General features: G+C 45.6%; 1 protein-coding gene across 2 annotated transcripts in view; it reads left to right on the top strand.

Moving 5' to 3' along the window:
- The window catches only part of MTMR4 (myotubularin related protein 4), a 253,888-nt gene that overhangs the window by 194,968 nt on the left and 33,731 nt on the right, over positions 1-25,189 (top strand). For both annotated transcript variants that reach the window (XM_063956193.1, XM_063956192.1), the window contains one exon: positions 21,911-22,081. In XM_063956193.1, the coding sequence (XP_063812263.1) occupies positions 21,911-22,081 (171 nt within the window). The remainder of the gene's footprint in view (positions 1-21,910; positions 22,082-25,189) is intronic.

Raw genomic sequence — 25,189 nt, forward strand, 5'->3', positions numbered from 1 at the left:
CACATAAATTTAGGCGCAAAGAATACTAAAAAAGCAGCTATTGGGTATATCACTTATTAGCAGTGAAAATCCCTGTGTTATATAGCGCTGTGGTGTGTGCTGGCATACTCTCTCTCTGTCTCCCCAAAGGACTTTGTGGGGTCCTGTCCTCAGTCTGAGCATTCCCTGTGTGTGTGCGGTGTGTCGGTACGGCTGTGTCGACATGTTTGATGAGGAAGGTTACGTGGAGGCGGAGCAAGGGCAGATAAGTTTGGTATCGCCCCCGTCGGGGCCCACACCTGATTGGATGGATATGTGGAAGGTCTTAAATGACAATGTAAACTCCTTACATAAAAGGTTTGATGACGCTGCAGCCTTGGGACCGCCGGGGTCTCAGCCCGCGCCTGCCCAGGCGACTCAGAAACCGTCAGGGGCTCATAAACGCCCTCTATCTCAGATGGTTGACACAGATGTTGACATGGAGTCCGACTCCAGTGTCGACGATGATGAGGCACATTTACAGTCTAAAATGACCAAGGCCATCCGATACATGATTATTGCAATGAAAGATGTATTACACATTTCTGAGAGTAACCCGGGTAATACCAAGAGGGTTTATATGTTTGGGGAGAAAAAGCTGCCAGTGACTTTTCCCCCATCTGATGAATTAAATGAATTGTGTGAAGAAGCGTGGAGTTCCCCTGATAAGAAATTAGTGATTTCTAAGAGGTTACTGATGGCGTACCCTTTCCCGCCAACGGACAGGTTACGTTGGGAAACATCCCCTAGGGTGGACAAAGCGCTGACACGCTTGTCTAAAAAGGTGGCCCTGCCGTATCAGGATACGGCCGTCCTAAAGGAGCCTGCGGATAGAAAGCAGGAAGCTATCCTGAAGTCAGTGTATACACACTCTGGTACTCTACTGAGACCTGCTATTGCTTCAGCCTGGATGTGTAGTGCTGTAGCAGCGTGAACAGATACTCTGTTGGACAACATAGATTCCCTCGACAGAGATACTGTTTTGCTAACCCTGGGCCATATCAAAGACGTCGTCTTATATATGCGAGATGCTCAGAGGGACATTTGCCTGCTGGGCTCTAGAATTAATGCTATGTCCATTTCTGCCAGGAGGGTCTAATGGACTCGGCAATGGACAGGAGATGCTGATTCTAAAAAACACATGGAGGTTTTGCCTTATAAGGGTGAGGAATTGTTTGGGGACGGTCTGTCGGACCTCGTGTCTACAGCGACAGCTGGAAAGTCCACTTTCTTGCCTCAGGTTTCCTCACAGCCTAAGAAAGCACCGTATTATCAAATGCAGTCCTTTCGTTCCCAAAAAGGCAAGAGGGTCAGGGGTGCATCCTTTCTTGCCAGAGGCAGGGGTAGAGGTAAGAAGCTGCTACCATGCAGCCAGTTCCCAGGAACAAAAGTCCTCCCCTGCTTCCACTAAGTCCACCGCATGACGTTGGGGCTCCACAGGCGGAGCCAGGTGCGGTGGGGGCAATTCACAAGCTGTACCTCCAGCAAGTGATTGTCAGGGTCCCCCTCCTTCAATAGGGAAGGGGTTACTATTCCACAATGTTTGTGGTACCGAAACCGGACGGTTCGGTGAGACCCATTCTGAATTTAAAGTCCTTGAACACTTATATAAAGAAATTCAAGTTCAAAATGGAATCGCTCAGAGCGGTTATTGCAAGCCTGGAAGAGGGGGATTTTATGGTGTCGCTGGACATCAAAGATGCTTACTTGCATGTCCCCATTTACCCACCTCACCAGGAGTACCTCAAATTTGTGGTACAGGACTGTCATTGCCAGTTCCAGACGTTGCCGTTTGGCCTGTCCACGGCACCGAGAATATTTACCAAGGTAATGGCCGAAATGATGATACTACTTCGGCAGAAGGGAGTTATAATTATCCCTACTTGGACGATCTCCTCATAAAGGCGAGGTCCAGGGAGCAGTTGTTGATCAGCGTAACACTCTCAGGAAGTGTTGCAACAGCACGGCTGGATTCTGAATGTTTCAAAGTCGCAGCTGATTCCTACGACGCGTCTGCTTTTCCTGGGCATGATTCTGGACACAGAACAGAAGAAGGCGTTTCTCCCGGTGGAGAAGGCCCAGGAATTAGCATCTCTGGTCAGGGACCTCCTGAAACCAAAACAGGTATCGGTGCATCACTGCACGCGAGTCCTGGGAAAGATGGTGGCTTCATACGAAGCCATTCCCTTCGGCAGGTTCCATGCGAGGATCTTTCAGTGGGATCTGTTGGACAAGTGGTCCGGATCGCCCTGTGGTGGCTGCAGAGTACTCACCTTCTCGAGGGCCGCAGGTTCGGCATACAGGACTGGGTCCTGGTGACCACGGATGCAAGCCTCCGAGGATGGGGGGCAGTCACTCAGGGAAGAAACTTCCAAGGGCTGTGGTCAAGTCTGGAGACTTCTCTAAACATAAATATGCTGGAATTAAGAGCCATTTACAACGCCCTGAGTCAAGCAGAGCCCCTGCTTCGAAACCGGCCAGTGCTGATTCAGTCAGACAACATCACGGCGGTCGCCCATGTAAACCGCCAGGGCGGCACAAGAAGCAGGATGGCAATGGCTGAAGCCACAAAGATTCTTCGATGGGCGGAGAATCACGTGCAAGCACCGTCAGCAGTGTTCATTCCGGGAGTGGACAACTGGGAAGCAGACTTCCTCAGCAGACACGACCTCCACCCGGGAGAGTGGGGACTTCATCAAGAAGTCTTCCAACTGATTGCAAACCGATGGGAACTGCCACAGGTGGACATGATGGCGTCCCGCCTCAACAAAAAGCTAAAAAGATATTGCGACAGGTCAAGGGACCCTCAGGCGATAGCTGTGGACGCCCTAGTGACACCGTGGGTGTACCAGTCGGTATATGTGTTTCCTCCTCTTCCTCTCATACCAAAAGTACTGAGAATAGTAAGGAAGAGAGGAATAAGAACAATACTCATTGTTCCGGACTGGCCAAGAAGGACTTGGTACCCGGAACTGCAAGAAATGCGCACAGAGGACCCATGGCCTCTGCCTCTCAGACAGGACCTGCTGCAACAAGGGCCCTATCTGTTCCAAGACTTACCGCGGCTGCGTTTGACGGCATGGCGGTTGAACGCCGGATCCTAGCGGAAAAAGGCATTCCGGATGAAGTTATTCCTACGCTGATAAAGGCTAGGAAAGACGTGACAGCAAAGCATTATCACCGTATATGGCGAAAATATGTTGCTTGGTGTGAGGCCAGGAAGGCCCCTATAGAGGAATTCCAGCTGGGTCGTTTCCTGCACTTCCTACAGTCAGGGGTGACTATGGGCCTAAAATTGGGGTCCATAAAGGTCCAGATTTCGGCCCTATCCATTTTCTTTCAAAAAGAACTGGCTTCACTGCCTGAGGTTCAGACATTTGTTAAGGGAGTGCTGCACGTTCAGCCCCCTTTTGTGCCACCAGTGGCACCCTGGGATCTTAACGTTGTGTTGGATTTCCTGAAATCCCACTGGTTTGAGCCACTTAAGACCGTGGAACTGAAGTATCTCACGTGGAAAGTGGTCATGCTGTTGGCCTTAGCATCGGCTAGGCGTGTGTCGGAATTGGCGGCTTTGTCATGTAAAAGCCCATATCTGATCTTCCATATGGACAGGGCAGAATTGAGGACTCGTCCCCAATTTCTCCCAAAGGTGGTGTCCTCGTTTCATTTGAACCAACCTATTGTGGTGCCTGCGGCTACTCGGGACTTGGAGGACTCCAAGTTGCTGGACGTAGTCAGGGCTTTGAAAATATATGTTTCCAGAACGGCTGGAGTCAGGAAGACTGACTCGCTGTTTATCTTGCATGCCCCAACAAGCTGGGTGCTCCTGCTTCAAAGCAAACTATTGCTCGCTGGATCTGTAGCACGATTCAGCAGGCTCATTCTGCGGCTGGATTGCCGCATCCAAAATCAGTAAAAGCCCATTCCACAAGGAAGGTGGGCTCTTCTTGGGCGGCTGCCCGAGGGGTCTCGGCTTTACAGCTTTGCCGAGCGGCTACTTGGTCGGGTTCAAACACATTTGCAAAGTTCTACAAGTTTGATACCCTGGCTGATGAGGACCTTGTGTTTGCTCATTCGGTGCTGCAGAGTCATCCGCACTCTCCCGCCCGTTTGGGAGCTTTGGTATAATCCCCATGGTCCTTACGGAGTTCCCAGCATCCACTAGGGCGTCAGAGAAAATAAGAATTTACTCACCGGTAATTCTATTTCTCGTAGTCCGTAGTGGATGCTGGGCGCCCGTCCTAAGTGCGGACTTTCTGCAATACATGTATATAGTTATTGCTTAACTAAGGGTTATTGTTATGAGCCATCCGTTGAGTGAGGCTCAGTTGTTGTTCATACTGTTAACTGGGTAAGGTATCACAAGTTGTACGGTGTGATTGGTATGGCTGGTATGAGTCTTACCCTGGATTCAAAATTTCCTTTCCTTGTAATGTCAGCTCTTCCGGGCACAGTTTCCCTAACTGAGGTCTGGAGGAGGGGCATAGAGGGAGGAGCCAGTGCACACCAGATAGTACCTAATCTTTTCTTTAGAGTGCCCAGTCTCCTGCGGAGCCCGTCTATTCCCCATGGTCCTTACGGAGTTCCCAGCATCCACTACGGACTACGAGAAATAGAATTACCGGTGAGTAAATTCTTATTTTTTTCTTTTAGTTGATCATATTTTGATAACTGAAAGATCAAGTAAAACTCTTGTTTATTATTCTTAATATGCAGTATATTAAAGAATTCTGTTTCATTGAGCTGAATAATCTATATCAGTGGTTCTCCAATGCTGTCCTCAGGTCCCCAAACAGTTCATATTTTCCAGTTCACCCTTGTGATTCTGTGAAGAGACCTGGAAAACACGCACTGTTTGGGGACTGAGTTTTAGAACCTATGATCTATATCAGGCTTGACCAACCTGTGGCTCTCCAGCTGTTATAAAACTAAAAGTCCCATCATGCCTCGTCACAGTTTTGCTATTAGGGAATGCTAAAACTATGGCAGGGCATGCTGTGATGTGTAGTTTCACAACATCTGGAGAGCCAGAGGTTGGCCAGGCCTGATCTATATGAAAGAACTGGGGTATTTATATTTAGCTAAAGATGTCCACCCTGCCCTGGGTCACTCTTTTGCTGCAGGTTGCCGTGCTATCAGGCAGCTGCTTTTCTAACTGAGCAGACAGTGTGTGACTGACAGGTGGGCTGAGTTACGTTGTAGAAAAGCTCAGCGTGGATTGGTTGATTCTCCACTTTTTTTATTGGTGCCAGATCCCATCAGGAAACAGTGGGCAGTGAGTTTACCTTTGTGGTTTGCTCATCAAAATTTAAATTTTGAGGTTTATTAGTCCTTTAATGTGGACCTGTCATCTACACATTGGCCCTCATTCCGAGTTGATTGCTGGCTAGCAACTTTTTGCAGCGCTGCGATCAGATAGTCTCCGCCTATGGGGGAGTGTATTTTCGCTTTGCAAGTGTGCAAATGCTTATGCAGCCGACGGCACAAAAACGTTTTTTGCAGTTTGAGTAGCTCTGGACTTGCTCAACTGCTGCGATCACTTCAGTCTTTTTGGTCCCAGAATTGGCTTCAGAATCCCGCCCTGCAAACGCTTGGACACGCCTGCGTTTTTCCAAACACCCCCAGAAAACAGTCAGTTGACACCCACAAATGCCCTCTTTCTGTTAGTCACCTTGCGATCGGCTGTGCGAATGGATTCTTCGTTAAATCCATCGCCCAGCACCGATCCTCTTTGTACCCGTACGATGCACCTGCGCATTGCGGTGCATACGCATGCGCAGTTTTGCCGAGATTTAACCTTATCGCAGCGCTGCAAAAAGTTGCTATCGAGCGATCAACTCGGAATGACCCCCATTGTGCAGTATCCAGTGGTTCCGTATTGTGCATATGACAAGGTATTTTCTCTAACGTCCTAGTGGATACTGAGGTGACAGTACTATGGGGTATAGATTGGGTCCATTGGAGCCTGGCAATTTAAGAAATCAATAGTGTGTGCTGGCTCCTCCCCTCTATGACCCTCTTGCAGACTCAGTTTAGAAAAATGTGCCCAAGAAGCCGGGTGCATACCTCTGGAGCTCCAGAGCGTTTTCTTGGCAACCAGTTTGCCTGCATCGTGGGACTTTTGGGACACCAAACCAAACCAACTTCCTATGGAGTTAATGGTTCGTATCCCCGCTGACAGGACACCGAGCTCCTGAGGCGCTGTTTCTCATGCCCGAGGGTGTGAGCCCACGCCGGCAGCATGCCGCCACCCCTAACAGATGCTGAAGTAGACGCGGTGCGGTGAGTTACTACATCGGGGTCCCGGTTAGCGGGTCCCCAGTGACAATGGCGGCATTAGGGGGCAGCGGTCACCGGGCTGCCAGCTGCTGTGCCGCTGAGGACCCAAACTGGCGCTGACGTGAAAGGGGATTTTAATCTTCTTTTTTTACACATATATAACATTAACAGCCAGTATAATCTGTGGGACCACGCGCCTTTGAAGGGGCGGGGCTTCCCAGAGAGCGGGACCAGAAACTGAAAGGCTCCATTTCGTGCTACTGCTTCTGACTACAGGCTGTACGCTGAGCTGAGGCTGCTCCTCCACAGATCCCACTGAATCAACAATTGTACGGGTACCAGGGGGTCTTATAGAAAGGGAGGAGCATATACACAGTGGTTACACTGCTGTACTGTTAAAATACATATACGCATACCCAGCGGAGCGCTGCTCTGCACTGAGGTATCGTGTGCTGGTCCCAATCCTCTCTGTGTCACTCCATTCAGGGTTGTCTGGGCTTATTGTGCTGTCTCACTAACGTATTGTCACTGCACTGTGTTACTCATTTAACTCTATTTTCTGCTATAAGCATGTCTGGGAAAAAGTCTGTGTGTCCCTCAAGTAACACTAAGTTTACACTTTCTCCACAAGGATCTCTCCTGTGCACCCATTGCTCTCTGCCTTCACATGGTAGTAACTTGCAGGAACCTGAGTGGCTAGAACCATTTAAAACAATGATTACTAATATAAATTCAGAGTTAGCTACCTCAAAGCAAGAAAGGCAGACCCTGAAACAGTCTTTACATGATTCCTTGATTAATACTGCTGACCACAGACCCCTCTGGTGGTCTCTCATAAATGCACACTTCCACAGGTGCTCCAGTCTGACTTGATACTGAAATACCAGAGCTAGATGAGGGAGAACTGGAGGTGGAAGATGACAATTCTCTGTCCCCGGGGGTTGAGGTCCTGATTTATGCTATTAGAGAAGTCCTCAACATACCGGATAGGGAAACAGAACCAGAAGAGGAATTGTAATTTATTGTGAAACAGAAATCCTCTGCCACCTTCCCTATTAAAAAGGAATTTATTACTCCTTAACTGTTACTAAATTATTTTCCTTTCCCAGCTGAGGATAGGAAAGTTTGAGAAAATCCACCATCTGTGGATACTTCAGTGTCCAGGCTATCACGTAAAATTGTGTTACCTGTACCTGGGGCTATCTCTTTCAAAGACCCAGCTGACCGCAAAATTGAGACTGCACTCAAATAAATTAATACTGCAGCGGGCGTAGCCCAATGCCCCACTGTAGCTTGCGGCTGGATTTCAAGGGCAATGGTAAAATGGTCTGATAATATAATAAAGGGGTTTGACTCTCTACCTCAGGATGAGATCATTATACTACTGCAGCATATCCAAGATGCGGCAAATTTTTTGAGTGAGGCCGTTAAGGAATTATGTATCATTAATGGCCGTACCACAGCTGTGGCGGTCTCGGCTCACAGAGCCCTGTGGCTGCAACAATGGTCAGCAGATGCTAATTCCAAAAAAAGGTGTAGAGAACCTTCCTTTTACAGAGGATGCCTTGTTTGGGGAAGAACTGAACAAGTGGATATGTCAAGCGACGGCAGGTAAGTCTACATATCTGCTGCGCCTCCTGCTAGACGTCGCTACCTTGGGCCCTCTCTGCAATCCTTTCGGGTGGCTAGATTCAGAGGCAGAGCCAGGGGTGCCTCCAATGCTGCTAGAGAAACTCACGGTAAGTCCCGTAAACCAGCGGCTGCTTGGAACTCCGGACCACGCCTCCGGATCCTCATCCATGAAGCCCTCCGCGTGACGGTTGGCCCCATCAGCAAGGCGACTTCCAGGTAGGTGCTTGCCTTCAACACTTCGCCCACATATGGGCAAAGTCCTGCCGGGATCCTTGGTTGAGGGATCTCATTCCCCAAAGATACTGGCTGGAATTTCAGGAACTACCTCCTCTCGGATACTTCAAGTCAGGCTTACCAGCTTCACCTCTAGCAAGAGTTACCATGCAAGAAGCCATTCAAAAACTGCTTTCAACTGGAGTTATTGTTCCAGTACCTCCTCCGCTACACGCAAAGGGATTTTACTCAAGTTTCTTTGTAGTTCCGAAGCCGGAAGGCTCTGTACGGCCAATCTTGAACCTCAAATCCCTGAACCCTTACCTTCGAGTGTTCAAATTCAAGATGGAATCCCTAAGGGCAGGAATCTCCGGTCGGGAGGAGGGGGAGTTCCTGGTATCCCTGGATATATCCCAATATGGTCCCCTTCGGTTCGCTGTACTGGACCACCACTTCCAGTTTCAGGCCTTACCCTTTGGTCTCTCCACAGCTCCAAGGGCATTCACAAAAAGCATGGCGAAGATGATGCTTCAATTGCGCGTGATGGGAGTCAACATTGTCCCATACTGGGATGATCTCCTGATAAAGGCGGTGTCCTGGGAACAGCTGCTACACAGCGTCGACTTGACTACTCGCCTGCTTACAGACCACGGATGGATCCTAAATTTCCAGAAGTATCACCTGGAACCATCTCAGAGAATTCAGTTCCTGGGAATGATCCTGGATACAGTATCACAGAACGTATTCATTCCAATGGACAAGGCTTTGACTATCCAGGCTATGGTCCGCTCGGTGCTCAGACCCCGCAAGATCTCGGTTCATCTTTGCATTCGCTTGCTGGGCAAGATGGTAGCCTCCTACGAGGCAATACAATACGTCAGGTTTCATGCGCGTCCATTCCAGCAGGATCTGCTGGACAGGTGGTCAGGATCTCACCTGCACATGCACCAGTGTATAACCCTGTCGCCGAAGGCACGGATCTCCCTGTTATGGTTGCTGCAAGTCTCTCACCTTGTGGAGGGTCGGCATTTCAGTACCCAGTCTTACTGACAACAGATGCCAGCCTCCGGGGTTGGGGGCTGTGACCAAGGGGCCCAGTTCCAGGGGAAGTGGTCGAGTCGGGAATCTACACGTCCAATAAACGTCCTGGAACTCAGGGCAATTTACATTGCTTTTCTGCAAGCTTCCTACAGTATCTCCTTCGGAATCAGGCTGTCCAGATGCAGTCGGACAACATCGTACATCAACCGACAGGGAGGAACAAGAAGCAGCAGGGCCGCAATGCGAGAGGTGTCAAGGATACTCCTCTGGGCGGAAGCCAACGCAAGCGCCATCTCAGCCATATTCATTCCAGGAGTGGACAACTGGAAAGCGGACTTCCTCAGCAGGCACGACCTCAATCCAGTGCCTTCACCCACAGGTGTTTCAACAACTCGTTCACCGGTGGGGTTGTCCACTAATAGACCTGATGGCTTCTAGTCTCAACAAGAAGCTAAGTCGTTACTGTTCCAGAACAAGGGACCCGCAGGTGGCAGCTGTGGACGCTGTGATGGCACGGTGGACTTACCAGTTCCTGTACCTGTTTCCTCCAATCCCTCTCATTCCAAGAGTTCTAAAAAGACTCAAAAGGGAAAGAGTTCAGGCAGTTCTAATTGCCCCAGATTGGCCTCGACAGGCCTGGTATGCGGACCCTCTGACCATGTCTCTGGAGGAACCTTGGCCTCTGCTGCTACTCAAGGACCTTCTTCAACAAGGGCCATTTGTCTATCCATACTTACTGTGGCTACGTTTGACGGCTTGGAAGTTGAAAGGAGGATCTTAACTAGAAAAGGTCTCCCATCCAAGGTTATTTCCACTATGGTCCAGGCCCGTAAGGTGGTCACATCCAAATATTACCACCGTATTTGGAAGAAATATGCCTCGTGGTGCGGGGGTACAAAAGTACAAAATATCCTCCTGCAGAGTTTCGACTTGGCCGTTTTCTGCTTTTCCTGCAAGCAGGTGTGGATAAGGGCCTACGTTTAGGCTCCATCAAAGTTCAGATTTCGGCTCTCTCTATCTTCTTCCAGAAACAACTAGCGGTACTACCAGAAGTACAGACTTTCCTAAAGGGTGTTATTTACATTCAGCCACTCTTTGACCCTCCCACGGCTCCGTGGGATCTCAGTGTGGTCTTGACCTCTCTCCAGTCGGACTGGTTTGAACCCTTGCAAAGGGTAGACTTGAAACGTGGAAGACAGTCATGTTGCTGGCTTTAGCCTCTGCAAGACGTGTATCAGAATTGGGAGCCTTATCCTGTAAGAATTAATAAAAATAAAAACACAGCGCTTATTAATCCACAAAAGAATCTATACACATATACCACTTCAATAAATAACAAATCTCTGCAGCTAATACTGGCGGTGCTGTTCCACCCACTACAAAACAGAACTACAACAAAGAATTTATAGGAGCGCTGAAAAAATGTAATTCAATTACTTAATAGTAGTTTCATTTATATACATTCATAAGACAAAATAAAAATAATTTCAAATTGTGCAATTTGATTCAAGCCCATGTCCATATCTCCTTAAAAAGCCATCTCAAAAGGCTATATATGTACCAGTCCAACTGTTTGTAACAGACTTGTGTCTCAGTGCTCCAATGGACACCAAATCCCTTTATGTAACAGTTTTTTACAGTCTCTGTGGTACCACTTAAATTTGTATCCAAGCACGGGGGAGAGCGCTGTGGCTGCCTGAATAACCACAGCGGTATGCTACGACCCCTAGTTTTTGCAGCCGTAATGTGGAGAGCTTGTTACTCACGGCTGTCACGGTTGTTCACGGCTTTAGCTTCTCTTGCAAGGGGAGCGGACCTCCTTAGCCAGGCACCGCTTCAGCTGTGTTCCCAATCAGAACGGCTCGTCGGCCCGCCGTGCAGTCACGTTGAGGCTGTCGATGTTTCAGTAGAAACCCCAGAAATGGGGAAATTATTTTATGTGCTAGAATCACTCTTAAAAACAGAAACACGACACTGGTGGGACCAGGAAACCCTTAGTAAATACCTTGATACTAAAATTATTCCCAGGGTGTTACGGGTTTTTAATTCCTGTTCATTTAAAGATGACCCAGTTCTAATCAATCAATGGAATGAAATTTTAGATGGTTGCTCTTTTTCTTTGATTAAATTACTTATTGCATATAGGAAAGATAAAGTATTGAAAGCCTCAGAAGAGATTGAAAAGATACAAGAACTATTGAGACCATATGAGAAAAGTAGTGAATTTAAGGAGCGTGATGAATTGCTTAATAAAAGGATTAATGAATTTGAGCATTCACTCATTCAGTATAAAAAGAAAAAACTAGAAAGGGACAATAATGACTATAGAGCAGACAGAGTTAGGACTTACAACAGAAGAGAAGTAAGGAATGATGGGGTTTATTCCCATAATAGGAATAGGTCTAAGAGTGCTCATAACAGATATTCTAAAGACCAAATTGGAAAAAGAGATCAGATGCAAATTGATAAAGATATATATATATATATATAGTGACAGAAGAACCAATCATTATGGGCTAGATGAGGGTTCTGGTAGTTTTGCCCGTAATGAAAATAGGAGAAGTCGTAATGAGGTGATCGATGGTAAATATGAGAAGAAAACTAGTATGCCCAATTCTCATGTCATTGGAGGAAATGAAGGTCCCCCTAGTCAAGAGAAGAAAAGCCACGACGGTAAAGGAGCTAGGCCCAAAGAGAGCTATAGAAATGGTAGAGATTTTACATACATTAGTAAAGATAAAGCATCCAAAGTTTTTTTAGGTCAAAGAGAGAGGCAAAAATGGGAGACACAAAACAGATTCGAACAGTTCAGAATGACCAACATTACCCCAAAAAGATCAAGAGAAGAATTAGAGGATGTAGAGGAGGACATAAGGTACAATGCCAAAAACGTAAGGCTAGGATAAGGAACAGGGGCATCTTCAATCTTTCAACTAGAATGTTGAATGAACACGAGAAAGCGGTTATCGCGAAGGGTTTGAAATTTGCGCCATCAGTACAACCCGACATTTTTTTATTATTTGTAGCACTTAACAAATTCACTAGAGATCTTTGTCGTAAAAGATACTTTGCTAATAAATCTCTGAAAAATAAAGAAATTGAAGGTACACCAATAGTATTAAATGAAGAGGATGATAGAGGTTTATTAGTATTAAATTTCCTGTTGGCAGAAAATGGTAGGGCAGAACCTCCTGAGGGATGTCAATCAATAAAGATATTTGATGTGATAGAGAACCTAGATACGAATAAGAAATTCAGGAAAAAATCTGCGTTTTACCAAATGCAACATAGGAGTGCTTATATCGAGACCTTCTACACATCAACATTAAATGATCTTCGCCTCCTGTGTGATAAGAAGGGTAAAGGATCAATGAAGAGAGACAATCTAAGTAAGAATGAAAGGCGTACATTAATTTCCCTAAAAAAGGATAGTAACATCATAATTAAAAATGCAGACAAAGGAGGGGGGGGGGGGTCGTAATACAAGATAGGCCTTCCTATTTAGGAGAAGCAGAAAGACAACTTTTTAATAAAGATTATTATCAGAAACTTGGTACGAATCCCACCGAGAAATTCCTACAGGAGTTGAGGGTCATTTTGGATAAAGCCTTGGCAGAGAGGGCAGTAACCAAGGATGAGTTCATGTTTCTGTTTAATCCCCATCCTATTATCCCTACCTATTATCACCTTCTCAAAATCCACAAATCCTTGGTAGCACCGCCTGGGCGTCCTATAATTTCAGGTGTTGGGTCCCTCACCTCTAATCTCTCAGCCTTTGTTGACTCGTTTTTACAAACTCACGTCGTGGGTCTTCGGTCCTACATTAGAGATACCACCCATTTTTTGAATTTAATAGGAGAAATTGAGTGGCGACAAGACTACGTCTTTTTGACTTGTGACGTAGAATCCCTCTATACCAATATCCCGCATAGAGGAGGGATAGAGGCGTGTCGTCACTATCTCACCACTGATGTGGGATTGATGCCTGAACGACGTGAGTTTGTATTAGAGTCAATAGAGTATATTTTGTCACATAACTATTTTTTGTTTAATTCATAGTTTTTCCTTCAAGTGCACGGTACCGCCATGGGCACCAAGTTCGCCCCTAGCTTTGCTAATTTATATATGGGCCGCTTCGAAGAAGAATACATCTGGGGGGGGGGGGGGGGCATATAGGGCGAACTTGGTGCTGTATGGTCGGTACATAGGTGATCTTTTTATTATTTGTGATGGGGCCTCTACTATTTCTTCCTTTATTTCCTTTATTAATTCTAACACGTTTGGTCTTAAGTTTACACACTCTTGTCACTCTACACACATGAACTATCTTGATGTTGCTCTCTCTGTCAGGGAAGGTAATATTACAACTGGTACATTTAGGAAAGAAGTAGATTCTAACAGCTATCTGAATTACAATAGCTGTCACTACCAAAAGTGGAAAGACAACATTCCAGTTGGACAATATTTAAGGATGAAGAGAAACTGTACAGAGGCAAGTGAGTTTAATAAACATGCTGGTATTCTTACTGAAGCATTTTTGGACCAGGGGTATCCCTTAAGATTATTAGAGGAGTCATTTGAGAAAGCTGCGTCAAGAGAGAGATTATCACTCTTACATAAATCCAAGAGTGAGGAGACACAGAAGGTTAGCATTATAGATGATAAAATAATATGTCCCTTCATAACCAAATACAATGTATGCTCGAATGAAATCAAGAACATACTAAATAAAAACTTTGAAATCCTTAAATTAGATACAACTTTAAAACCATCTCTTGGGGACTCGGTAAAAGTGGTTTTTCGTAAGGCTAAAAATATAAAGAACGTTATCTCTCCCAAGTTTTTTTCAGGGACAAAATAGCGGCACCTTAACAACTAATAATTGGTTAACAACCCTGAGGGGTTGTTTTAAATGTGGAAGAAAAAACTGCCTGACCTGCCCGTTTATACTGAATAGGAGTATGAGCTTTAAATCTTCTAATTTGGGACACACATTCGATATAGAGACTGTTATTAATTGTCAACAATCCTATGTTATATATTTAGTGAGCTGTAAGTGTGGTAAACAATACGTGGGTAGGAACACTAGGAGTCTGAACACGAGGTTCCTTGAACATAGGAAGAATGTAATAAAGAGGAATCTTAAACACAGTCTCTCGAGACATGTAGTATACCATTATGCTGGGAACGTTGAAGTGTTAACTGTTCAGGGGATTGAATCAATAGCTCCCACCCCAAGAGGTGGGGACAGATTTAATCGATTATGCACTAGAGAGGCCTTCTGGATATTCTCATTGGGTACTCTCATTCCAGAGGGTCTCAATGAGAATATTGAATTGAACAACATTGGAGGTTGTTAGGCTCGTATCGACCCCATCTCCTTACCTCTCCTTTACCCCACCCTCTCCATTGTTATATTATTAATATTACTAATATTGGTATATATCCTTATCGATTTTCCCACCATCTATCCTTTTGCCCTTGTTCTTTTTATTGGTTTAGTTAAGAATAAGAGTAATGGATGATCTATTGACATTTGGACGTTTAAACATTAATGAAAAATTGATGAAGAAATCTGTCCAACATATCTCTGTAATTTATGGTCATTAGAATTTTGATATATTTAATCCTATAATTGTTTCAATATAAAAGCGGATACCTAAGATTGCATATTAAATTGTTTATTGTACAGTTTAATTGGTAAAAGGGATCTGTGATCGGTCTAGATACGGCACCTTAAAAGCTTATTGTCTCACATAGTCGTGTGTATAGATATTACGGGGGTACACAGTATATGCAATTCCGGGCGAATTGCGGCACTTTTTCGCCCGTTTTTAAATTCGACCGTCGAATTCCGGCAGGTGGGTGCCGGAATTCGACATATTCAATAAAAAATGGATTCGACATATTCAATATAAAACGGATTCGACAGTCCCGCTGTCAAAAAACGGCTGAATTGATGGATTTTGATTCGATTTTTAAAAATGTAAAAAAAAAACGGCAAAAAACTCGTCCTGGCGCAGAGCCCGGTCCTGGTTGCCAAAATACGGGGGGGAAAATGACAGGGGATCCCCCGTATTTTAACAACCAGCACCGGGCTCTGCGCCTGATCCTGGTGCAAAAAATACGGGGGACAAAAAGAGTAGGGGTCCCCCGTATTTTTTGTACCAGCACCGGGCTCTACTAGCTGGACAGATAATGCCACAGCTGGGGGACACTTTTATGCCACTCCCTGCGGCCGTGGCATTAAATACCCAACTAGTCATCCCTGGCCGGGGTATCCTGGGGGAGTGGGGACCCCTTCAATCAAGGGGTCCCCCCCCCCCCAGCCACCCAAGGGCCAGGGGTGAAGCCGAGGCTGTGTCGTCCCCACCCCCATCCAAGTGCTGCGGATGGGGAGCTGATAGCCATGTGTAAAAATGAAAGAATATAGTTTTTTGCAGGAGAACTACAAGTCCCAGCAAGCCTCCCCCGCAAGCTGGTACTTGGAGAACCACAAGTACCAGCATGCGGGGGGGGGGGGGGGCGGCGCTGGTACCTGTAGTTCTTCTGCAAAAAAAATACCCAAATAAAAACAGGACACACACACCTTGAAAGTAAAACTTTATTACATACATGCCGACACATACATACTTACCTGTGTTGACACGCCGACTCTGGCCACGTCTCCGTCTGTCGACGTTTGGGGTACCTGAAAATAAAATTATACTCACCTGATCCAGTGTCCGGTTCTTTTATTGTAATCCTCGTACTTGGTAGCCGATCCAGACAGACTGAAAGGGGTCCCATGTTTACACATGGGACCCCTTTCCCCGAATGCAGAGACCCCCCGTGACTGCTGTCACAGAAGATCCCTTCAGCCAATCAGGGAGCGCCACGTCGTGGCACTCTCCTGATTGGCTGCATGCGCGTCGGAGCTGTCAGACGCGCACAGCCCCCTCCATTATCTTCAATGGTGGGAACTTTGCGGTTAGCGGTGAGGTCACCCGCGGTCAGCAGCTGACCACGGGTAACCCCACCGCTGACCGCAAAGTTCCCACCATTGAAACTAATGGAGGTGCTGTGCGATGCGCTGTCTGCCAGCTCAGACGCGCATAGGGAATCAGGAGAGTGCCAGGACGTGGCGCTACCTGATTGCCTCAAGGGACCCTCTGTGACATGAGTCACAGGGGGTCTCAGCATTCGGGGAAAGGGGTCCCATGTGTAAACATGGGACCCCTTTCAGTCCGTGTGGATCGGGTAAATGCGTTTTTTTATTTTGCCAAGTACGAGGATTACAAATATCACTGGACACTGGATTTAGGTGAGTATAATTTTATTTTCAGGTACACCCCGTGGATTCTACTTGGACAAGTGGACCGAACGTTGTGTCAACATAGGTAAGTAAGTATGTGTGTGTGTGTGTGTGTGTGTCGACATGTATGTAACAAAGTTGTACTTTCAAGGTGTGCGTGCCCTGTTTTTATTTGGGTATTTTTTTTTGTAGTAGAACTACAGGTACCAGCGCCCCCCCCCCCCCCCCCAGCATGCTGGTACTTGTGGTTCTCCAAGTACCAGCTTGCGGGGGAGGCTTGCTGGGACTTGTAGTTCTGCTGAAAAAAAACAATATTCTTTCATTTCACAAAAGGCTATCAGCCTCCCATCCGCAGCCCATGGGTGGGGGGGACAGCCTCGGGCTTCACCCCTGGCCCTTGGGTGGCTGGAGGGGGGGGACCCCTTGATTGAAGGGGTCCCCACTCCTCCAGGGTACCCCGGCCAGGGGTGACTAGTTGGGGTTTTAATGGCACGGCCGCAGGGACCGATATCAAAGTGTCCCCCGGCTGTGGCATTATCTCCCCAGCTAGTGGAGCCCGGTGCTGGTTCCAAAAATACGGGGGACCCCTACGCTTTTTGTCCCCCGTATTTTTGGCACCAGGACCGGACGCAGAGCCCGGTGCTTGTTCTAAAAATACGGGGGATCCCCTGTCATTTCCCCCCCCGTATTTTTACAACCAGGACTGGCTCAAAGAGCCCGAGGCTGGTTATGCTTAGGAGGGGGGACCCCACGCATTTTTTTTCCAGATTTTTAACCCATTCCATAAAAAAAATATATATATATATTTTAAAAAATATATAAAAAATACTTGTGCCTCCTAAATAGACAAACCAAGTACCTAATCCCTTCTAATATAGATATGCTATTACCAATAAAAAAAAAACACAAAAAAAAACATGTTTTTAAATTTTTTTATTAGATTCCGCCAGCAAAGTGAGGCGGATTGAAAATGACGAATTTACTGTCTAAAAGCACTGTTGTCGAATTTACAATCTTCAATTGAATATACTTTTGTCAAAATGCCGCATTTGTACCATTGCAGAAATGTTGAATTTGTTAAATGTCGAATTTCAAAAAGTCGAATTTGGAAAGTCCGTTTTTTTGACGAAAAGTACTGAATTGCATTGTCGATTTTTTTATTTTATTTTTGTCGAAAATGTCCCGTTTTTCGACATTTTCGGGAATTCGACCGCAATTGCATATACCCCTAGGTCTCTAGTGAAATACTTAATACATTATAATGGCTGTGATTAGTTCTATATGTTAGAGAATGCTCTGAAGAAATGCATGTGTATATATATTTTTAAAGTGTATATATACCTTTGAAGTTTGTGCTTAATAATTAAAACATATGAAGTAGAGTCTAAGTACTAATTGCACATGAATAATAGTTCCTGGAGGGATTTGAACCCGGGACTCTATGCATTGTATGCACTTTACAAACCCTCTAAGCTATTGATGCTGCACGTGAGTGTTAGAGGGTTTTATGTATGTTATAGTCTCCTGGTCAGTCTGTAATAAATTTTAAACTTTACTTTTGATATATTTTAAACATTAAACACTATTATTAGAAGTTTAAAACATGTTACCACCAAAGAATCTAACACTAACCATCAGAAATTATTATGAACGATTGTTTTTTGTTCGTTTGTTTAAACATTCAAGCTCATGTATTATATTAGCTATGTGAACATTGCTAAACATCTGAGTGCAATTAATGTAATCAGTAGAATGATTGGCTGGATCTGCTTTAAAAGGAGCTTGACAATTCAATCACACTATTCCTCTGATGAAACCGCTTGCCCTAACGGCGGAGAAATGCGTAAGGAGGGCATTTTTGCTGGGATTCTACTGCCCATAGTCCAACCATCTTCCTTGTGACTACACGGTGGGCCGACGAGCTGTCCTGATTGGGGATACAGCTGAAGCGGTGCCTGGCTAAGGAGGTCCGCTCCCCTTGCAAGAGAAGCTAAAGCCGTGACAGCCGTGAACAACCGTGACAGCCGTGAGTAACAAGCTCTCCACATTACGGCTGCAAAAACTAGGGGTCATAGCATACCGCTGTGGTTATTCAGGCAGCCCCAGCGCTCTCCCCCGTGCTTGGATACAAATTTAAGTGGTACCACAGAGACTGTAAAAAACTGTTACATAAAGGGATTTGGTGTCCATTGGAGCACTAAGACACAAGTCTGTTACAAACAGTTGGACTGGTACATATATAGCCTTTTGAGATGGCTTTTTAAGGAGATATGGACATGGGCTTGAATCAAATTGCACAATTTGAAAGTATTTTTATTTTGTCTTATGAATGTATTTAAATAAAACTACTATTAAGTAATTGAATGACATTTTTCAGCGCTCCTATAAATTCTTTTTTGTTATCCTGTAGGAGCCGGTACTTGATATTTCACGAGGATAGGGCGGAGCTTAGGACTCGCCCACAGTTTTTGCCGAAAGTGGTGTCTGCTTTTCACGTAAATCAACCAATTGTGGTTCCAGTGTTGTCTGACGCCTCAGTTCCTGGACGTGGTGAGGGCTTTGAAAATTTACATGAAGAGGACTGCTCGTCATAGAAAATCTGACTCACTTTTTGTCCTTTTATTGTGTTCATAAAATTGGTTGTCCTGGCTCTAAGTAGTCCATTGCTCGTTGGCTCAGGTTGACCATTCAACATGCCTATTCTTCGGCAGCATTACCGCTGCCGAGTTCTATCCAGGCCCACTCCACAAGGTCGGTGGGTTCTTCCTGGGCGGCTGCCCAGGGCGTCTCGGCCTTACAGTTATGCCGTGCTGCTACTTGGTCTGGTTCGAACACGTTTGTAAAGTTCTACAGCTTCAACACCTTGACCGGGGATGACCTTCAATTTGGTTAGGTGGTTTTGCTCGGGTCTCAGCACTCTCCCACCCGTTCTGGGAGCATTGGGACTTCCCCATGGTACTAATGTCACCCCAGTATCCACTGGCACATTAGAGAAAATAGGATTTTAATACCTACCGGTAATTCCTTTTCTCGTAGTCCGTAGTGGGTACTGGGCGCCCGCCTCAGTGCTTTGTTTCCTGCTTACGTAGTTGTGAGTGTTCTTGGTTGGGTCTGCAGTTGCTGTCCCTGTTCCTTGTTTGGTTAGCATTGCTATCCTTTATTATAGTTAGCGTTGCTTTCCTCTGTTCTGGTTAGCTCTGCTATCTTTGTTATTATTATGTTATGCTTCGTTACCTCACCGTTTTTTGCGTTTATATCCTTCTCTCAAAGTATGTCAGTCTCCTCGGGCACAGTTTTCCTAGACTGAGTCTGCAGGAGGGCATAGAGGGGAGAAGCCAGCACACACTGTTGATTTCTTAATGTGCCAGGCTCCAGTGGACCCGATCTATGCCCCATGGTACTAATGTCATCCCAGTATCCATTACGGACTACGAGAAAAGAAATTACTGGTAGGTATTAAATTCCTATTTTGGTTCCTAAGTAAGAGGAGTCAATCTGCTCTCCATATGATTACAGTAGTGTAGCCTTCATATTATTGGGATATCCTAATAGCCCCGGTAAAACAGCAGGTTCGAAAAAGTATGGTTTTCGCGATTTTTCCCACTGTTTCAACGTTTCTTTTTTTTTTTTTTTTACAGGCTACACAAATTGCTCTAAAAATGGTAAAGTGACTCCTCCCACTTTGGCGCTAATCCAATGCTACACTTTTTGCAGGAACTTCTATTTTCTCAATAAAATGTAATGTACCGGCTTGATGTGAATAAAATATAAATTTAATACTACACAATGATTAAAAGTGAGACAAAAACGGAACCCAACATGGGAAACAGAGTCCTACCAAGATGATAATCGGAGCCGCAGGTGTTATAAATGCAACCTTGAAAAAGGGACTTTGATGTCCCGAAAAGCGTCGGCACCTGCTTTCCAGTACTTTCCTGTGCTTCTGGACATCCTTGACTGTGAAAGGGACCACTGGGGAACACGCCTGACGGAGCCACATGCAGGGTATTGTTCCCGGGAAATACCTTGCATTCATAACACCTGCGGCTCCGATTATCATCTTGGTAGGACTCTGTTTCCCATGTTGGGTTCTGTTTTTGTCTCACTTTTAATCATTGTGTAGTATTAAATTTATATTTTATTCACATCAAGACGGTACATTACATTTTATTGAGAAAATAGAAGTTCCTGCAAAAAGTGTAGCATTGGATTAGCGCCAAAGTGGGAGGAGTCACTTTACAATCTTTAGTGCATTTTTACCGTTTGGAGTTTGTAGGGAACTCCCAGACTACCCCCAGGCCTGCACAAATCCTTACAGAGCAACCATCCACCTCTGTTATTCCTTTTTTGTTCTACCCAAATTGCTCGCCTGGGAAAAAAAAAAAAATGCCCTTTCTCCCGAAAACGCACATGTTCAGTGAAACCTTTGTGTTTTCGGTAGAAACAGACCTGGCTGTTTCCGGGGATTTGGTTTCACCTGCCCTGAGGCAAGTGAAGCAAAATCCTTGATAAGCCGTGTCTCGTGCCAGTTTATTGGGGCTAATTAGATTGCCCCGATAAACTGAATAGGATATCCCCCTAACCTTCTGTTTTAAGTTGGCTAGATATTGTAAAGGGCATGAAACACCAAGGCACTGCATTCTTCCATCTGCCCCTTGTCTTGGTCCCTGACATGGAACATTATGAATAAAGGATGGTGGTTTCCAGCACTTAGAGACATGTCTAATTGAAGGCTGTAATTTTGATGTGAAATTTAGGGCGGCTGCTGGATTTTTTTAGCTTAATTTAGACGCTAAAAATTTATCTGTGGAAACTTCTACAGGAATTACAGCGGCCTTTTTCTACCTTTTTAAGGTAAAAATGTCCCCTTCCCCAATGACTAATTAGGCAAGTGGAAGTTTTCAGTTAGTTTTAATTGGGCCAATAATTTCATATCATTAAAGTATAGATTCATGATTTCAAATATTTGGTACAGGTATATGGTGGTGGTGTGAATGGGGCAGGCGTTTTAAACGGTTTGCAGGTGAAATTTACAGGTGTTTTAAAAAAAAAAATATATATATATGTACATGGACTCAAATTACCCCCCCCCCCCCCCCCCCCCCAAAAAAAATGAAATCCGAAAAAAAATTTTTTTTTTTGCAATAGGCATGTTACTTTTTCCAGAAATATTCTCGCCTTCACTTGGATATGCCCCTTAATCTTCTGTATTGGCTGTAAGGCAGGGAAAGCCTTGTCTGTAGAGCAACTTGGCTTATTTATATTTTTATATATGGCTTACTTATATATGGCCACAGTTATTCACATCTGGATTTAACATAGAGCTGAAGTTGTGGTACTGTGTGCTACTCATACCAAGCTGGCATTCCTACAGTAAGTTACTTAAGCATTTTATCCATAAACCTGAGTGTAACATCTCGTCCTGACACACAGGTGAAATTAGTCCAGCACACGTACTCGTGCCTCTATGGAACTTTCCTTTCCAACAACCCTTGTGAACGAGAGACGCGTAATATCTACAAGAGGACCTGCTCGGTGTGGTCACTGCTCAGAACTGGCAACAAGAATTTTCACAATCTGCTCTACATGCCTGGTGGTGAGCTGGTAAGGAGCACAGTAACGTTAGACATATTGGCATCTTCCACCTTACATTGCCACCATTTCCACAAGGAAATGCAGAGTCCAAGGCAGTTTGACAATTGGGATGCATGCTGCCCATATTGAGACTTTCCTCCCTGTCCTTCCTGAGCCTTGTGTGTACCCACTTATTCTGGTGGAGTCCAAATATACAATTGCGGCTTGAAAGCTGCATTATTATTTTTATAATTACATTTTTATTTTATTTTTTTACTTTGGGGGGGATTCAGATCTGATTGTAGATGTGCTAAATTTAATCTGACAATATGCTAATAATCTGACAATTTTACACATGACAAATTGTCATCTTTCTAAGCCAAGGCTGATATTGATTATATTGCATCTCCATTTGTAGAAGAAGGATTATCTGATCTAATATACTTCCAGCTTTTATTCTTGTGGAAGTGGAACTGTGTATAAATGTATTTAAAGAAAAATGTAAAACCCTTATGTTACCCTCCAGTCTTCTCGCCAGTATCAATGACTGACTCCTTTGCCTAGTAATTATCTTATGTCCATGCTAAACTTTCTTCTGTAGCTCTAAGGTTAAATCTTTATATGGGAAATGATAAATCTCATCAGTCCGGAAATGCAAATTTCTCTAACGTCCTTGAGGATGCTGGGACTCCGTAAGGACCATGGGGAATAGACGGGCTCCGCAGGAGATAGGGCACTTTAAGAAAGCTTTGGACTTTGGGTGTGCACTGGTTCCTCCCTCTATGTCCCTCCTCCAGACCTCAGTTTTACACTGTGCCCAGAGCAAGATGGGTGCACTGCAGAGAGCTCTCCAGAGTTCTCTGCCTAGAAGCATTTTTGTTTGGATTTTTTTTCTACCTTTTACTACTTTTTCACAGGGAGCACTGCTGGCAACAGGCTCCCTGCATCGAGAGACTGAGGAGAGAGGAGCAGACCACCTTGTCAAAGATAGGCTCTGCTTCCTCGGCTACTGGACACCATTAGCTCCAGAGGGGGCGAACGCAGGTTCTTACTGGGCGTCCACCCCCGGAGCCACGCCGCCGTTCTCCCCACAGAGCTAGAAGTACAGAAGTCGTCAGGCGGCAGAAGCCTTCAGCTTCACTGAGATAACACACAGCACTGCAGCTGTGCGTCATACTCCGGTCACTGTAAGGGCGCAGGGGGGGGGCCCTGGGCAGCAATATAAGCCTCTGCATGGCAAAAAGACTATATACATGTACAGGTGGGCTCTGTACATGTATATAAAAGAGCCCCCGCCATATTTTACTAAGTTTGAGCGGGACAGAAGCCCGCCGCCGAGGGGGCGGGGCTTCTCCCTCAGCACTCACCAGCGCCATTTTCTCTCCACAGCACCGCTGAGAGAAAGCTCCCCGGACTCTCCCCTGCTTACACACGGTGAAAGGGTGCTTAAAAGAGGGGGGGGGGGGGGGCACATAATTGGCGGTTTACATATTATACAGCGCTGCTGGGGAAAAACATTTTGTGTTGGTCTCCAGGGTTATTGCGCTGGGGTGTGTGCTGGCATACTCTCTGTCTCTCCAAAGGGCCTTGACAGGGATACTGTCTTCAGGAAAGGGGTTCCCTGTGTGTGTGAAGTGTGTCGACATGTTTGACGAGGAAAGCTCGCTTAATGTGGAGGGGGAGTGCTTGAATGTCAGGTCGCCGTCGGCAACGCCGACACCGGAATGGGTGGATATGCTGAATGTCTTGAATGCAAATGTCAATCTATTGCATAAAAGATTAGACAAGGCAGAAGCTAGGGATCAGTCAGGTAGCCAGTCCATGCCTGTCCCTGGAGCGCCAGGTCCTTCGGGGTCTCAGAAGCGCACCATATCCCAGATCGATGACACAGATACCGACACAGATACTGACTCTAGTGTCGACTATGAAGATGCAAAATTACAGCCGAAGGTGGCTAAGGGTATACGGTACATGATTATTGCCATTAAAGAGGTTTTGCATATTACTGAGGAACCCCCTGTCCCTGACACGAGGGTACACATGTATAAAGGGAAAAAGTCTGAAGTCACTTTTCCATCCTCATTTGAATTAAGTGACTTGTGCGAAAAGGCTTGGGAATCTCCGGATAGGAGACCACAAGTTCCCAAAAGGATTCTCATGGCATATCCTTTTCCACAAACTGATAGGATACGCTGGGAATCTTCGCCAAAAGTTGACAAGGCGCTGACACGTTTGTCCAAAAAGGTGGCACTGCCTTCTCAGTATACGGCTTCCCTCAAGGAACCTGCTGATCGCAGGCAGGAAATTACCTTAAAGCACATTTACAATCATCCAGTACTATTGCTCGACCGCTTATGGCGTCGGCCTGGATTTGTAGTGCGGTTGTGGCATGGGCAGATTCCTTATCTACGAAAATTGACACCTTAGATAGGGACGCCATTCAAATGACCATAGAGCATATCAGAGATGCTGCCTTGTATATGAGGGATGCTCAGAGAGACATTTGTTTATTAAGCTCCAGAATAAATGCTATGTCTATTTCTGCTAGGCGGCTCTTGTGGACCCGACAGTGGACGGGAGATGCCGATTCAAAGCGGCATATGGAGTCCTTGCCTTACAAAGGGGTGGAGTTGTTTGGAGACGGCCTCTCGGATCTTGTCTCTACGCCTACGGCTGGTAAGTCAAATTGCTTACCTTATGTCCCCCCGTAGCATACAAAAAAGGCACCTCATTATCAAATGCAGTCCTTTCGTTCCAATAAAAACAAGAAGGTACGTGGATCATCTTTTGTTGCCAGAGGGAAAGGCAGGGGAAAAAAGCTGCACACAGCTAGTTCCCAAGAGCAGAAGTCCTCCCCTGCGTCTGCAAAGTCCACCGCATGACGCTGGGGCTTTCCGAGGGGAGGCAGATCTGGTGGGGACTCGTCTTCGGTTTTTCAGCCACGTCTGGGTTCACTCGCAGGTGGATCCCTGGGCATTAGAGATTGTTTCTCAGGGATACAGGCTGGAATATGAAGACTTACCTCCTCGCCGATTTTTTAAATCGGCTCTGCCGGCTTCCCCGTCAGAGAGGGAGCTAGTGTTGGCAGCAATCCAAAAATTGTATATTCAACAGGTGATTGTCACAGTTCCTCATCTC

The sequence above is a fragment of the Pseudophryne corroboree genome, chromosome 2 (assembly GCF_028390025.1).
Source record: "Pseudophryne corroboree isolate aPseCor3 chromosome 2, aPseCor3.hap2, whole genome shotgun sequence".
Taxonomy (NCBI): domain Eukaryota; kingdom Metazoa; phylum Chordata; class Amphibia; order Anura; family Myobatrachidae; genus Pseudophryne; species Pseudophryne corroboree.